Below are 17,708 nucleotides of genomic sequence, written 5' to 3'. Positions count from 1 at the left end.
ACAAGGAGCTCTTCTAGTTAAAAGAGTTACCTTGATGTGCCTTTTCCTTCCCCGGTTATATGAAGTCTATGAATTTCAGAAAAAGTTATTTTGAAACATTTCAGTAATTTTTATTTTAACACTTCTATAATATAAACTTCCAAAACAACAAGAGAGGCCCATCAGTGAGGCAAAATACCCTCCTGCAATGTAAATAGGTAAAAGCATGACAGTTTTAGAATATGCAGCCCCTTCCTGAACTGAGCCCAACTTCTTTGTCCACAGTCTCTTTATAAACAAAGAGCAGAATGCAGTTTTTGGCACATTGGCTTTATGAAACGTGAGTTAGTGGAAATTGAGAATGAGAGGAAAAATACAGAGAGAATAGAAAACAGTCAGCAGGGCCCGGGGGCATAAAGGCTCCTTGAAATCCTAAATTCAAATTGCCTTGAGTCATAACTGAAATAATGTGGTTTGTTCTATCTCAGTGGAGAACAGAAGAAACTTGTTGCTATCACTACACTACAAGAGAATGTTTATACCTCCTAGGCTTGAGAGAATAATGACAAATAAATGCAGATTATATTTAAATACATAAGCAGGGTAGGAGGAAAATATAGGTAGTGGTAAATAGCAAAATATTCTGATCTATCTAACTGAGCATCACTGGTGAACCTTGCACAAAACAGTAATTCACAGAACTAGGAAATGGTGTTTATAAACAAAAGAAACCCTGATGACGCTCTCTCTGAGGAGAGAAGGAGAAGTAATCACCTCAATCCTGCTGCCTGGGAGAGCCAGAGAAATGCACAAAGCAGGGAGATGGGAAAGACTAAAGAGTTCTGGGTTTGACTTAAATAAGGCTCCTGCCTAATGCACTGATCCTTCCCAACCTCTGGAACAGGCACTGTCCTAACTTTTAGGGGGGAAAAGATTCTTTGCTGCAAATTAAAGCATCCTTTTAATGTAGTTACAGGGATAACCTTTCTTTCCCATGGATTCAGTTGTCTGGCACAGGAGTGCTGGATTAAAGTGGAATTCCTGCTGTCCCAGGGTTGGATCTGCTCGGTGTCCCTGGGTGAGCCCCGTCACCACATCGTGGCTCTCCCACCTCCTATCAGTGCAGTTGTTTGTGCATCTTGCTCTGGGAACCAGGCCTGGGGACCAACCCTGTGTCTGCCCCAGGTCCCAATCCTGCTTCCAGAATAAAACAGTTGTGGGAAAGGTGTTTATTCCCACCGTGGCCATAAGGGGTTGTGGTGGCACACTCAGGGGATGGTGCTGCAGAGGGTGAGGGGCAGGAGGGGTGAAGGCTTCACTGCTCCCTGGGAGCCTCCAAGCCTTGCTCAGAACAAACACAGCCACTCTGGGGATTCTCCCAGCCCAGGGAAATGCCAGAGCTGACACAATGTTTGCAGTAATAAGCTGTGTTGGCAAAATTCTTGTAGATGGCACCAAAATGTAAATGAACTCTGCTGACTCAGGGAAGCAAACTCCAGAAGAGAGACACAGAATTTATTTGCAGTGAGCAGGAGATTACAAATATCACTGTTCTCTCTGCTCCCTCACACTGAAGCTGCTGGCTCAGTGTCAGCAGTGCACAGATGCATTTCCCTTCCTTGAAACTAGTTTAACACCGTCAGAATAAAGAGTGTATCCCTGTGCTTGGCAGCTACCTCTTTTTTGCATATCCTTTGCTGAAAGAATCCTGATTCTCAATGCTGGGAATGTAGTGTACCAGACAGTGCAGCAGAAATATTTAGAAGTAAATAACTGGTGCAGAATCAGAGAGATCAGTCAGTGAAAATACAAGAGAGATTAATCAATGAGATACAGTGAGTTCAGTCTACAGGCTTTTGTTGGGCTCCAAAGGTTTTCTTGCTCCAAATACTACACTGGATATAGGAGAAAGCACAGGCTTCACAAAGTACTACAGGACCCCCATTCTGGAAATATTTCTGTGGAATATGAACTAACAAGAAGGACAGACAATTTACTTGATGATAAAATGAGACAGGTATAATGGAACATCCTAATTTCTGGAGAAAGGAGTTAATCAGAGTAAAAACAAAACACACAAAGACGGTACAGGAATGTGACTTACATCTCCCAATTTTTAAGGAATATAAAGCAAAATAATGAAACACTGACAAAGGGCAACATGAGGAATAACACATTGTTAGGCCACCTCCAGTCTCTCCTCAGGAAATGTTTATCTCCAAACAACATGGGAGATGAGCAGGAGCAGTGACTTTCTTTCTGAAGCAAAAAACCCTCTGAAACAACAATGTTGCCCACCCCACCCCAGTCAGGTGTACTGCCAGCATCTAGGCCATCTGTTTTATCATCAACACTCTCTTCCTTGTCCCAGCCCTAAAATCTGGTATTTTAGGAAACTATGCAGCAGCTGATACTTAGAAAAATCTGTGATCTTGTTCCCAGACAGACTTAACAAGATAGTATTAACAAATGACATGGTAAATATGAATCCATCAGTTATTGTAATAGTCCAAGCATCAGGATAGTTCCTGTCTCCCATGCTGGCAGCTCAAGGGAGAGCAGAGGATCTAAAGGAAAAGTCCCTGCACTAAACGCTGTCCAGTACAGCCTTTAAAACAAATTGTGGTAGCACAACATGGACAGGCTGACCATCATAAACCTGTAGATGTAGCTCTAGAAAACACAGAGGTTATCCTTGTTAACATTTCCAGGACATTTCTCCAATTAATATCAGTGCAAAGCCATTAAGAAGGCAGCAGGGGTTCAAACAGGATTTATTGTTGCATAGTTATACCTTCCTTGGTAAAAATTGCAATCTGTCCCTTTATCTTCAGTAGCTATAAAAGGCAAACAAACCAACCCCAACAAACAGAAACGAAAACCACACACAAACAAACAAAAAAAATCAAACCACAGAAGCCATCAAACAAAAAAAACACCACAAATAATTTCAAACCACTTTCCCTTACCCAATTACAGTGGGAGACAGGACCTCTCCCTTCTCCAGGCCATGAACACAAGGCTGGAGCATTTTCCGGACACCTCCACCTTGGTTGGGACCCCTCAGAAGACACCTTGTTATGCACCAGAAAAGAATGAGGAGTTCCAGGAACTATGTGAGTCATGCAGAGACTTCAAACCTTTCCCATTCCATGGTTTTCCCCAAGCTTTGGGACAGTGGGCACTTTGGATTTTTTCAAAAACATAAATTATTAAAACAATCAAAAAATATCCACTTTCCATTGCCATGCAGCATTTTTGCCAGTACAATTTTATTGAGGACACCCTCTGAGGTTCATGTTTTTATAATTCAGAGTAGCAGGTGAACAGCTCTTTCTCAGAGGTAACATAGATTTAAACATTGCTTTCAGGCAATAGGGTAATTCTGAGTTCACTTCTCTGCAGTAGATCAACACTGACTGTTAGCTTTTTAATAATTAATATGAGACTCATCTCAGCTTTTTTACTAATCCCTTTCCAGTTACCATAACCATCAGGAGTTCATGCTTACACTAAAGAACAAGAGGCTTTAAACAGAAAACAACCACCTTTTCTAAACTTATTTTTGTTGAAATCTCAGTAATCTGTCATTGCACTGCTCTTGCCTTAAGCAATTGATGTTCAAGGTTTCTGTATTTTCTGAGCATCATTTTCCCCTTTTTTTTACTTTCAGTGCAACATCTCTTCCACGAACAAACATTTTCAAAATACCATTCATTTTTCTGCAGCTCACACACTGCATTTCTACTGTGTCATATAAATTAGGAGCTATTTTCATGCTCTCAGTTCCTTCACCAAAAAAATTCATTGTCTACTCATGCAAAGAATATAAAATTTCCTCATTGCATTTCTCTTAATCTGGCTGTTCATGCACCAGAAAATGAAGAGCTCCCTCTGTTCACCCCATAACTGAAGCAGCAGCACATCAAACCATTTCAAGCAGTTATTAGTCCACAAATTTAAATTTATCAGTTTCTTTTAGATGGTGATAAATTCTGCTGTGAACTCTCTACATTGAAGGACATTTCAAGCAGTTATTAGTCCACAAATTTAAATTTATCAGTTTTTTTTAGATGGTGATAAATTCTGCTGTGAACTCTCTACACTGAAGGACATTCTGGGTTCTCCTGTGACACAAGATTTCCTTTTGGTAGGGAAGATGTTTAGCTGGTTTGGATTGAAGCACCTTAACTGGCAGCTCCACATGGATCCTCTCAGCCTCATTTAGCACCTGACAAATAACCCTGATCTGCCAGCACACAGTTAAAATGAATAATTAAGGCAGGTAAGAGGAAACAGAAGAAAGAACTCCATATTTTTTTTATTCCTTTCTGTTAATCAGCAATTGCTCTTAGCAAATATGTAGATTAAAATCCCTCTGCAGTTGTGTGTGATCAGGACAACCAGGAACAGAAATTATTCCCCTTTCTGGTTTGAAGTTGTTCATATCTCTCTTCATGGATCTACCCATGCATTTGAAGGGGTATAGAAGGGGATTTTACATCAGCCTAAATTCTAGTTTCTCCACCAAAAATCCTGTATCTTTGCTCAAAAATTCTCTTTTTTTCCTCTGCATTGGAGACAATGGGAACAATTTAACAGACACATTTCCACTATGACTATTAATAGAAGAACAACAGTTAGTGACATTTAACACAGATTGAACTTCAAGAAGGTGGGAGCTGGATGGTATCCCTGGATACTTCCAGGCAGTATCCCTAAAAGAGCTTTCATTTAGATAGTTTTATTAGAACCAGCCATGCAGGGCACATTTACTTTCTGGGACTGAACCATTTTCTGGCCCCTTTTTGTTTAAAAGCCACAAAAACTAACAAGCCTTAAACCCAGTCAGTGTTCCAGAGTCAGACGTTGTCCAGGGTGCTGTGTTGGCATTGCAGGGGTTCTAATCTACACACAACACTGATCATTACAGAGGGATTTACAAACCCTTTGGATTCAAAATTTAATCAGCTGTCCCATAACATGTAATTTTTTAAATGGAGTATAGTTTCAGAAACCTTTTGCTCACAGGAAAAGCCCAAGATCTTGTTCCAGCCTTACTCTGCTTTTTCCATTATTATTCTTACTCAATCTCACGTGGTTACAATGCAGAGAAATGCACACTGAATTTCTGTTTCCATTAGAAATATTCCCTTTTTAAAATCACCTTTTATTTTATAATAGATAGCTTTGTTTTAGGACCAAGGAGGAGTACCTGCAGCCTAGACTTTCAACTCTCAGGGAGGGATATGTTGAAGCACACAGAGATGATTCTCAGGGTGTCTAAATATCAGCCCTTCATAGCACACATGTGTTTGGGGCCAGCTCAGGCCCTCTTCTGACTTCCCAGCTGCCAGAGATGATGTGAACCCCGTGGGGAAACTGGCCTTGAAGTGGAAACTACATTTTCTGTTTAAAATACTCACAATATACACATTGCAGCTTATATTGAGAGAGGCAAATAAATGCACTTCCTGAAAGTGCACATTGGGATGGGGGGTTATGTTTGCTTTTAAAGTCCTTCCTCTGCCACCTCAAATGAAAGAGCAACCAACACCACATTGTTTAGGAGAAGGAACTATGTGGAACCTATAAAATGAACTTATTAGGCAGCAGAATGTTTTGCTACTCCAGGAGAAACCCCATTGCCCGTCAGCTGGGGGAGGCACCTTTTCTACCCCCTCACTGGGGTGAGTGTTGTCCCCTCTTTGGGGCTGATCCAGCTCTGCCAGACAAAGATAAATACACTCCCATTCACCAACCCTTTCACCAAATGGGTTTTCTACAATAAGCAATAGGGATTTTCCCCCCCTATTTTTGTGAGTAGTAATGTTTGAGTATTTAATTTCTACAGATCTTTCAGTGCCCTTGAATTTCAGTGTCTCCTTTAGCAAAAAAGAAACCAGGTGATTGAAACTGTCCCAGGAATCAATATCTGGTTTGCTATTATTGACATTCCTGCAGCTGTCTAAGCAGAAACCCTATTCCTATTCAGATGAAATCTGAGGGTATTAGATCACTTCTTAATGGCACAAGAAAACCCCTTGATTTATGCAGGCAGATACTGTTGTAGCTTTTATAGATACAAATGATAATGTAAGTTATACTCCAGGTTCTGTGTACTCTGCAACATCATCACCATAATTCATGTGGGAGTGCAGAACAGCACTGCAAACCATTTTAATTATTTTTAAAAATTCATATCACCTTGAAAGAAAGCCTGAGACACATCACGTATGATCCCAACTCTTAAAGGAAGATCTGAGGATTCCAGCATTTAACAGCTTTCTGTCTTAGCACCCCATGCCTTACACAACCAGTTACATCAGTATTTGAGTTGTCAGTATTCTCTAAGCAGTAAACATCAGTCATTCCTCCAAACGCCATGAGTGTCAACTTTAGGTCACATTAGATACAGTTCAGACAGAGCTCAGCCTCCTAAAGACATGAGACATCAAGATCACAGTTCAAGCAGACAGACTGCCAAGGTAAAATATACAATTATTTGCCAATTATATTTTTTTAAATCTTAAGAAAAATTACTATGGCTATATTTTTTTTCCAAAATTCTATATGAGAAGCTTACATGCCAAAAAAACAGAGTTTCTCACAATAAAAGAAAAAGTATGTTGCCTTTTTCCTGGTCAAGTCACTTCCATCCTGAGTTGGATCTGAGTTATGAAGGTAACTTTTCTTTAATGAGTAAAAGAGGATTCTCATCATTCTTATTTCCAAGGCTTAATACAGAGTTCCTTAGGAAAGGAATAGGTTTGAGTCCTGCTTACAAAACTGTGTTAGTTCAAAGTACTTTGAATATGAGAAAATAGGGGGGAAAATATCTTGTCCATCAGAAAGTGGGCTGTAATACTTCCAGAGTGATTTGTTTCTCTGCAGTGGTATTTATCAGTGTTGATAAAATAGCCAATGGATATGAAAACTGGAAGATTTTTCCTGTTAATTTGAAACAGCAGCCATACAAGCTTCTGTGACATCAACATAATGCCCTAAACCACACCATCTGAAAAGATTTATTTCCTGAGCCCTTATGCAGCCACATTCTCTTTGCTCCTGACATTCTCAATTTGCAGGCTGCTGGTGATCCAATCTCGCTCATTCTGGCTCCATAATAAGGATGTCAATGCAAGAAGAGAAAAAGCCATTATCTGATAGCCAGCAGAGGTGATAAAAGGCAGAGGCAGCGACCTCAGAGGAGAGGCCACACTTTCTGCCTCGGAGGAGCTTCTCAATGTCATGGGCAGCTTTTGTACCTGCAAGTGTGCTCCAAATTCACTGTAAGCAGCAGACATCAGACAAAGCTGAATCACCCCAGGACACAGTCTCAGTCTGAATAAGGTTTTGATTTTCTACTATTAATCAGTGAAAATATTTAATTCTGATTAGGAAATATATGCACAGTGAAAAAAGAAAAGAGACAATGTGAGCTGCAGGGAAACAGTCTGCATTCCTGGGTCCTGCCTGGTTAGTTGAATTCATATGGGTTTGGATTATGCTGAAGTATCTCCCACAAGAGCAATAATCAGGCAAGACTAGTTAACCATTTATATAGGAGGAGTTTTACTGCAAATTTAGAGATAATAATTAATATCATCTGCTTTGGGGAACTGTTAAAATGTCACTGATACAGCAACTGACAGCAAAAATTTATTTATTAATCAGCTTTGTCAAATAACTACTAAGTACCTTTCCAAGAGATAGGCCTCACTGAGGTAAAAGTTCGAAGCAATCCCTACACAGTTATTATTGAATATCAACTGTAGCTTAAGAGGCAGTTTAATTTTCTGTGTGGAAATCAGAAAAGCCTACAGGAGAACTGTGTGTGAGAGCAGTGTGAGAGAATTAAACAGGCTCCTGGGCCTCCTGGGTTGAAAATTCCTTTCCCCATAGTATTTGTATGTCTGTAAAACTGATTTACAGAGAGGACATTTCCCAGACTATTCCAGTCATCCACTCATTTTCTCAACTTTGCTACAAGTGAATAAGATATATACAATATACAAAATAGCCTTCCCTGTTCTTGTCATCATGATCACTTCTTTTGGCTCCCATAAGCAGATCACACCCTGGAATTTAAGCCTGAGTGAGGTTTAAACCCTTCTCAGGATCCAATGGAACAGCTTTGAATCCAACAGAGACTTTTTTTAATGAAAGATTTATCTCCTATGAGGCCTTTGCATTCAATGGCTTGAGTGACGTCCCTCTCTCCCTTGCTGTGGGGATGCTCTGGACAAAGGCAGCACCTGTGATCCAAACCCTTTTTCAGCTTGTTTTTGTCCCACCCCTCCCTTGCCCCTTTTGAGAGCTCCTGTCTGGCAGCTACAGCAACGAGCAGAGCAGCAGCAGTGCCAGTCTTGTGCCCCAGGGCAGCAGCAAGTGCAGCATCCAACCAGGCACTCTTGGCCAGACTAAACCATCTTTGAACAAGAACTGTTCATAAAGGTACAGTCAACAAAATCGTGGTTAATTCCACTAATTTAGTGTATCCGTGGGCCTCACTGGGAACTGTCAGCTTCTTCCTGACATCTATCACTCAGCTCCCTTGAGGAAGAGACTGCACATTCCCACACTGTCCAACCAGGGATTTAAATAATAAAAATATCAGGAACATGCTTTAAATTGCTTCAGGCTTTGAGATGCTTAGTTGTGATTATTTAAAGATCAGGGGATACTGTGCACTATCCTAAACTGACCTTCCCCCTACTCATTTCCAGTCCTGCTCACTTTGTTAATACAGTGTATTTCAAGGTAATAGGAGTGTTAGATCACCATCCCCAAACAGCCTGTACTAACCCAGGGTGTCCATGTAACACCACCTTCTGTCCCTGTGCTTCAGCTCCAGCTCAGCACATCATCACCAAGGCCAGCCTGTCCTCAGGCAAGGAGTGTCTGAGGATGATGGGTTGAAGAGGTGGATGATTCTGCACAAAAAATCCTTTCAGTACAACTCATCAACCCTTCTTCAGGAGCTGTTCTTGCACATTTCAGTCTGGTAAACAGAACCCCTCCATGTCTCATCTTCTCCACCAGTCCTAACATGAATTATCATCCTTATTAATATCACAGAATCCCAGAATGTGTTGAGTTGGAAAGGACCCACAAGGATCATCGAGTTCAACATTAAACCCTGCACAGGTCCAGCCCCAAGAGTCACCCCCTGTGCCCCAGAGGATCAGCCAAACCCTCCTGGAGCTCTGGCAGCCTTGGGGCTGTGCCCACTGCCCTGGGGAGCCTGGGCAGTGCCCAACCAGCCTCTGGGGGAAGAACCTTTTGCTGAGATCCAACCTGAGCCTGCCCTGACACAACTCCAGGCCATGATAGATTGTAAACCAAAGGAAGATATTAGGTTATCTTAGCAGGATCCAACCTTAAAATAATCTCTGATTTTTAAAGGGTACAAAGAAAATCCATCACAGAGACCACAGCCACCTCTGCTGTGCCTTTGGGGAAAAAAAAGAAACAAAACAACACACTACTAACCCCAAACTCAACTATTTCATAATGGAGAGAAGAGATTTTCCTTTCTTTCTCTTCTGGGACATAAGCAGAATGAGGAAGAATGGCTGTATCTTGGGTGAACTGAGCTCCCAGGACACATCTACGTACCAAGATATTTCGCTCTGCCAGGATGTGACCAACTGACACTTCCACATCACTTGGGGCTGAGTTAGAAAGGGATCACAAGTCTCTCTTTAAAGACAGGTTAGTGGGAACAAGAAAGTACGACATACAAAAAAAAAGTCAATTTGTGCTACACCTCTTTCAGTTAAGTGGAGTCATTTACAACTGCTCTGTTGAGATGCAGCAGCACTGAATAAAATAATATAATGTGCCATTTAAGGGATTCTGCAGATTGATAATTTATTGTCTGACACTGAGTGGATAGTTTGTAGGCAATTTTCCACTAGTCTTCACTCTAAATTAAGTGTTCACCCAGCCATGTTCCATTTGTGCCCATGTCCAGGTAGTTACACAGCTCCCATCACTGGATAAAAGCAATAGTTTGTGCAGCCCATATAATTCATATTTAGAAGATTAGATATGAAGTATTTATGCATGTATTGTTTACAATTTGCAGTTGCATGGAAAGAAATACAACTTTTCCCAAACCAAAAAAAGTCACGACTCAGTTATGGGTATTGTATATATGGGCTTCACATGCATTTTCAGAATGCACTTCTATTCTGAAAGAAACCTCATAGCATTTTTACATACAGGATGTAGAGTTTATCATAAGAAGATGTATTTGGATAAAAGGAGAAAAATGTGTTACATATACTTTTGCCCCCCAAAAATTCAAACCCAAAGAATTTATTTCAACACAGCCTCTCATTCTGTAGTTGTTTGTACATAGTAGTAAGTCAGAGTGTAAAGTCTGGAGGACTGGACTCACAGCTTCACATTGAAAATAGTGCCTTAGGAGATGTTTGTCAAGTCTATATTTTGTCAGAAGCTGGGCTAAGGTGATTTATTCATTCCTTCTAATAAAGCAATATTGCAATACATCTCTTTGCAAGACACTGGGTTCAATTAGATTAAAAGCACAAAAAACCCAGAAAGAGCCAGGGTGGTGACAAGCAAGGGATAAAATAGACAAGATTTTTGGACAGCTGAGGAAGCCCTGAGAATGTGGTAGATAAATGGTGTGTCTTGAAATAAAACACCTCAAGTACTAGTGCAGAGCACATGACAGAGGACTTCCTATCTGAAGTCACTGTGCAGTACAGGGCTTGCTATAAAGCAAAAATAGGTCCAAATATCAGTGCTCACACTGGGTGGCACCACAGGAATGTCCCAAAGGGTCAATATGTTAAGATACCAGCTGGCTTCCATACACAACTGAAAAAAACCCATCTAGTCTACTCTTCTTTTCCTTAGACAGCCCCTCTTCCTATTTAGAGGATCATTTAGTATCTGTCCCAAGCTTTAAAAGACCTGAGAGCACTCACTTCAGCCTCTTTGTTTTTCGCACTGAAGCCTCTTTTCTCTCCCACTGACAGAAGTTTATGACCATCTCCATTTCAGCACTCTTTGACTTCAAATTGAAATGATAGTGCACGGGGCCACCTCCCACCCCAGGCTCATTTCTCAGCAGGCTGGCAACAAAGTCCATCTTTATTTCACCTTTGCAAATCAGCCAAAGTTCCCAGTAAATTACCTGCCAGTACTTTCAGTTCAGGTGTCAGCCCCCCACCACTGGGATTTAAATTGTCACTGCTGTGATGTTTGCATATTTCAAAGAGAGAATTTTCAAAAATATAAATAAACAAGGCTTTGGAATGTCAGCAAGAATGTACACTTTTTGGACACATTACCAAGAGAGAGAGCTAAAAAATGTACAAAGGAGTAGCATGGTCAGAATTTTGTAAAGTTTGAGGAAGTTAAGTTCTAGCTCAAGGGCCATAAGATCAGCAGAATCTCCCCCTCAAACATATCCCCTACCCCAAATCTCTTTGCACTAACACTATTAAGGAACTCAGTTGTCCATAACCTTTTGATTTAATGTTACAGCATCAGTTAAATTTTCAAAGAACTCAATTTTCTTTTTTGGTATAAAATACTTGGTAAAAACTCAGCACATTTCTTGGCTGTGTGTCTTAATTGCTCATGAAGTTCCTCAGCCAATGGTCAAGTGCTTCTAGAAAATTAAGAAAAACCCCACTACATTTTAGGTCCACTTTTTTTTGTGCTTCTAGTTGGTTCTCTCAAGCTCAAGCATCAGCCAATGATAACATACATTGGCTTGAAGCCAATGTCTTCTTTTTAATTTATTGGGACTGCAACACTGAGTGGAATCTCCCAAAGGAAAAGAGTGGAAAAACGTTACTGAGAACTATCTGCTGACACCTATCCATGTAAAAAACACTTGCACTTCCTAAACCAAATATTCACAGAATATTCAAAAGAGAAAAATTTTGTTGGCCTTGGTTTCTGTAGGAAACAAATTCTTTATCTGTTCAAATGGCATAAAGCCAGACACAAAAGTATATCCAGGCCATACTGAACACCCAGTCTTTGTACACAGGCACCTCCAGGAATTTATGCATCAATAAGTCTGATTGTCTGATCCTGAGCAGAAAATGGGAGATTTCCTTTTAATTTGGGAGGGGAGTGGGGGGATATTTTATCTGCTTAGATCCTGAATCCTTTTTCACATAATTTCTACCATTTACCTCCCCTCCCTTAGCACTGCAATCCCCCATAAATACATCTGTGGGAAATTAATTCACACATATCACTGGTTGATTCTCTAAGGAAAACTTCCAGTTTAACTTCTGATACTCTCTCTGTAGCTTGTCTCAAAAGGATATTTGACTTGGGAGTAAATTACTGGAGCTATTCTCCCTTAAGCAGATTTATTATTGAATTTAAATAATAAATTTATATATATATTGGAGTTTTTTCCCGCCTTTAACAACGTGGAATTCTTCTGTTCTGCTTGGAGCTCAAATTTTGGGATGTGCACATTCCTCCATGTGCAGTTAGGTTCTTTCAGCATCGTTCAATTCATGTTACAAAGAATTTTGCCAGGGAAAAGCCATAAAAATTATGGACCACACGTCATTGGCTCCAGCAGGATATTCTCTAATAACAGGGAAATGTGACACCCCTGCAGTCAGCTACTGACAGTCCAGAAATCCGTTTAATAAATAGGTTTTCCCTGAGAGCATGAATTGATCCAGTGGACCTGTCTCAGGCTCTTTAGGGCTTTGGTCCCGTGTGTGAATCCCGGTCCTCCCGACTGACCCCTCCTGTCTCTCTCTGTGCAGCGCTTCCCTCCAACAGGAGCGGTCCGAGCAGCGAATTCCCCGGCTATGGAGAGAGCGGCAGCGACTCCAGCCTGCTGGTTTCCCCGCTGCTGGTGGCGGGGGTGGTGATCGGGCTGGTGCTGTCCCTGTCCTGTGCCACCATCGTGGTGGGCAGCCTGCGCAGGGACGGGCGGCTGCGGCACCCCCGGCCCGGGACGGGGGCTGGGGACGGTGAGTGACACAAACCAGGGACCGACCGCGGGGACGGGCCGCTGCTGGGGGCAAACACCTGCCGAGGGCAATGAAGATAAGACGGTCCCAGGGGAGTTTGGATTGACGGGAAGTGAACATGAGCCAGAGTGTGCCCTGGTGGCCAAGAGGGCCAGTGGATCCTGGCCTGGCTCAGGAACAGTGTGGCAGCAGGTCCAGGGAAGTGATTCTGCCCCTGGACTCAGCACTGGTGAGGCCACCCCTGGAGTGCTGTGTCCAGCTCTGGGCCCTCAGCTCAGGAAGGACATGGAGGGGCTGGAGCAGGTCCAGGGAAGAGCAACGAGGCTGGGGAAGGGACTGGAGCACAAGTGCTGTGAGGAGAGGCTGAGGGAGCTGGGGGGGCTCAGCCTGGAGAAGAGGAGGCTCAGGGGAGACCTCCTCACTCTCTGCAACCCCCTGACAGGAGGGGGGAGCCGGGGGGGGGTTGGTCTCTTTTCCCAGGCAACCATCAGCAAGACAAGAGGGCTCGGTCTGAAACTGTGCCAGGGGAGGGTTAGGTTGGACATTAGAAAGAATTTCTTCGCAGAGAGGGTGCTCAGCCATTGGAATGGGCTGCCCAGGGAAGTGGTGGATTCTCCATCCCTGGAGGTGTTTAAGGACAGACTGGATGTGGCATCAGTGCCATGGGCTGGGAACCACAGCGGGGTTGGATCAAGGGTTGGACTTGATGATCTCAGAGGTCCCTTCCAACCCAGCTGATTCTATGATTCTATGAAAACTGGAATGGTTTATTGGATTCACAACCTCATATTTAAAGGGTTCAGGGTTTACATATTCAACAGGGGGTTCTACATATTCGTGGTATTAAAATTGGGGGGTTTCACAAAGATGAGGTAAGGGAAAAACCCGGGTTAACACATCCTTGGGATCTTAGGAATTACCTCATGGGAAAAAAACACTTTAATTTGGGAGAGTTTACAGGGGGGACAGGTAACACAAAAGGAGAGAGAAAGTACAGTGGGTCTTCTGCATAGGTTGGTCAAATCAGGGTATGGTCTCTCTGACTTGGGCAGGGCATGTGATAACATCATGCAAGGAGTCTCTTCCATCGTGCTGGAGGAGGCAGGAAGAATCCACAGTGATGAAGTTACTAAAAAGGATTTTTCTCCAGCTTTCATAGCTCACGGCATTTTGCAGAGACTGCTCAAATTCTTCTCTGCAGAATTCATATTTTTTGAATCCAACAAAAAGCCACTGTGCAAGGTATAAAAAATAAAATTAAAAACCATAAAAAATAGGGTATGGAGGTCACAGGCAGCCTTGCAGTTTAATGGTGCTGGGACTGTGTTCCCACAGTTCATGGTTAACATAAACCAGGCCAGTGCCCACAGCAGGTCCTACACAGATCATTTCTCCTTGATATGGTATCAGATTTCTTCTTTGTTGCATTTTCACATCCCCTCTAGCCTGGCTGTAGCGTGTGATGTCATTTCTATGTTGGAAAGCCAGAACTGTTTTCAATTTGTGCACCAATCTACATCAATGACTGGGAAAATGTTGTTTTTCTGACCACAAAAATTAATAACTGGATATAAACAGAAAACCAGGGCACCAAAATGGCATTGCAAGCATCACAGTTGATGACATAAGTGTCATGGTATGACCATTATCATGGTCATCCTCATACAATGGTCATCCTCATTACAGAGTCAAAAAGGTGCCAGATCCTACTCCCAAGAAACCCCAAAGCAAACAAATAAAAAAAACACCTACCCAAACAAACAACAAAAGCCCCAAAAACAAGGAAAAAGATTTTAAGAAGTTTTGGGACTATCAAGGAGTTAATTGTAGAGTTACATTTTTGACCTTCTGGGTTTGCTGACCAGAAGCTAAAAGCCATTTTATGACAGAATCAGATTATTTCTCTTGGGGGGGGGGGGGGGGGAAGCAGTTATAAAGTTACTCTGTAAGTCCAGCTTTCAAAAATTCATATCATAAATGATGGAACATCAACAATTACATTCTCTGTGGCCAGGCTCCTCTACCTGCTGTTTGTTGTGAGTGCAGTTCTTTGCATATTGTTGTGGTGTTTATATAGAAAAGACAATGATAGAGAGCAAGATACAAAAACATTAGCTTAAACCTTGTTTTCTGAGGTACATCAATTGGACTTCATTTAATTGTCTGGATCAGGAATTTTTATGTCTAATGGACACATTTCTTACGATCAGTTTGTCCACTTGGAGCTAGGAATAGCTATTTTTGGCTTTTCCAGAAACATTTATCCAGATAAGGGATTAACCTCTCTATTTGGGAATGAAATTTAGAATCCAAAAGAAGTGAAGTGCAAACTCCCATAGACAATTACACAGGGAAAAATGAAACAACAAAATCCAGAAAACTAATGCCTACTATTCTGGTAACATCCATTGTTCCTTATTTTCAGCAGGAATAAATGGTTAAATTGTGGTTACTCTTTCACCCATGAACAGCAATATTTTGGCATGATAAAATAATGACCATTAAGATTAAATCACTACATTTAAATCTACTGCTCTAGTATTTTCAGTTCCAATAAACCCTGAAACCAGGCAAAAATATACAGGGCAATTTTCAAACTGCTTGTTAGAAATAACAGTGCTAGAGGAACGGAAAAAGGAAAGCATCTTTTCAGAGATATTCAAAAGAATAATCTTAAACTAAATTGTGCCACACTACCCAAGTGTGGAACTGCTCCATAAATCCTAAGAAGTCAGTGCTCTTTTCTGTGTTAGACTTGTTTCTGTGTTGTTAGTTGGAGCTGTGAAGCTCTTGTGTGGAAGCCTCAAGAAAGCCCTGGAGCAGCAGCAGGATGATTTTTCTCTACTATTTTCCAGCTTTCCCCGTTTTTGTCCGTGTTTTTTATTGAGAACAGCATTTTCTCAAGACACATAGCTGCAATCAAAAGCCTACCCCTCACGGAATGGTCAGGGTTTCCATGTGTGCAACCCCCGGGAACTTCAGCAACCCCTTCAGCAAACACCAGTTTGCATTTCACTTCTTCTGGACTTTAAATTTTATTCCTGAAACAGAGATGTCATTCCCTTACCCAGATAAACGTTTATACAAAAGTGACAAACTCATGGCAGTGTTATAAACAGTGGCAGGGAATCCACCACGGAAGGAAAGAGCAGTAAGCATGAATTGCTTGTTTTGCAGCTCCAGATGGCTTCTCCCATGGTGGCTCTTCTGGAGAGCTGAGATCCTCCTGCACCGAGGAGTTTCCCCAGGCTTGTGACTTTGGTTCCTACCTGGACATACTTTCTCAGGTCAACACCATGTATCCTGACCCACCTCCACGGTAAGCACTCTCCTGATATTCTGAGTGTTATAACTTTGCACTTGCAAAGCCTTTTAAAGAAAATAAAACTGCTAGACCTATGCCCAGTACAAAAATTCAGGTCACACAAAATCCAAATGCAGAGAGACTTCAGGTTTCTTTGACTATAAGTTCAACTTTTCCTTAGCAGAATATATCTTTACCACATAAAGACATGTACAGTTCTCATTTAGTGATATCCACATTAAAATTTAACATACTGATGACAGAGTAATGAAACACTCAAGTAGAATTACTTGCAAACACGTTTCTCTGAACGAAATGAATTTAAAAGTGAAAGTTTCTCCAGGGGAAAAATACATACTTTTTCCAAGAACTTTTATGTTATATTTATTACTGACCTTGAGAGTGTTCAGATCAGAGGAAACAGAAAAAAACAAAAGCAAGTTTGTAGTGCTGTGTCTTACAAACAGCAAACAACAGTTGAACAGCCCCCTTCTTTCTTTTTCAATCTCTTTTTAAACAGACTGTTTGTAGTTAATACACTGTAAAATCAGCCCTTTTTTAACTGCTTTTATATGTGATACAGAGCAAGTCAGCAGTGTGAACACACAATATATAGGTCTCTGCTTTTTTATTCTAGGCATGGTCTACAAACAACCCTTTATGTATTACCGAGTCATATTATAATAAATGGGCTTTTAGACATGGTGTAAATATTTTAGCAGAAAGCTCACATGTGAAAAATTATTCTGAGCCTGGCATCTATATTTGTAGAAATTCATATAAATCCACTTGAAAATGCAGACTGGTTTTTAGACCCACACCCACAAGTCTTTACTAATAAAAGGCAGCCAGCTGACACCAAGCAACAGTTTGAGTGGGCACCAGGCCAGATTTCTGGGAACAAACTGAGACTCTGAGAACAGACTTCTTTAGCAGACAGATCACCCATGATTATACCAAGGATTGCTTCCACTTCCAGTTTGAAACAGGCCCAAAGAAGGATTTTTCCAGCTCTGTGGATTTCTGTTGGGAAGGAGATACCTGGGTGACACAGGCCAGGAATAAATGAACCCTCTTTCCAGTAAATTCTGCACTTACTTCTCTAACAAGCCTGAAATGAGTTAATTACCTTGTGTCATCCTTGTTCTAAGAAACTGTTGTGGTACACCAGTGCTAAGAACAGAGAGACACAAAGGTGTCCTGCCACCACCTCCTCCAGATTCCCTTCTGAGTGAGTGCACTGAGCCCACGGGGACCCAAATCTGACTGTGCACACACAAGGAAACAGTGCTCAGCCCAGCAACTACAGCTCTGCATCACAGGTCCACAGTAAAGATTACTGTTAATGGTTTTGCTGTTTTCTCACTGCTACCAGAGTTAAATGTTTTAGAAAAAATAGCTTCGGCAAACCATTAAAATTTTAGTCATTT

The 17,708-nt window shown here is 41.5% G+C and overlaps 1 protein-coding gene across 1 annotated transcript in view; it reads left to right on the top strand.

Moving 5' to 3' along the window:
* LOC116793472 (protein BEAN1-like) overlaps positions 1–17,708 on the top strand; it is a 54,158-nt gene that overhangs the window by 20,426 nt on the left and 16,024 nt on the right. The window contains 2 exon segments of the mRNA XM_032701343.1: positions 12,765–12,974; positions 16,152–16,293. Of these exon segments, the coding sequence (XP_032557234.1) occupies positions 12,765–12,974; positions 16,152–16,293 (352 nt within the window).

Source organism: Chiroxiphia lanceolata, chromosome 13, assembly GCF_009829145.1.
Source record: "Chiroxiphia lanceolata isolate bChiLan1 chromosome 13, bChiLan1.pri, whole genome shotgun sequence".
In the NCBI taxonomy this organism is placed as follows: domain Eukaryota; kingdom Metazoa; phylum Chordata; class Aves; order Passeriformes; family Pipridae; genus Chiroxiphia; species Chiroxiphia lanceolata.
This window is presented reverse-complemented; position numbering and strand designations above follow the sequence as displayed.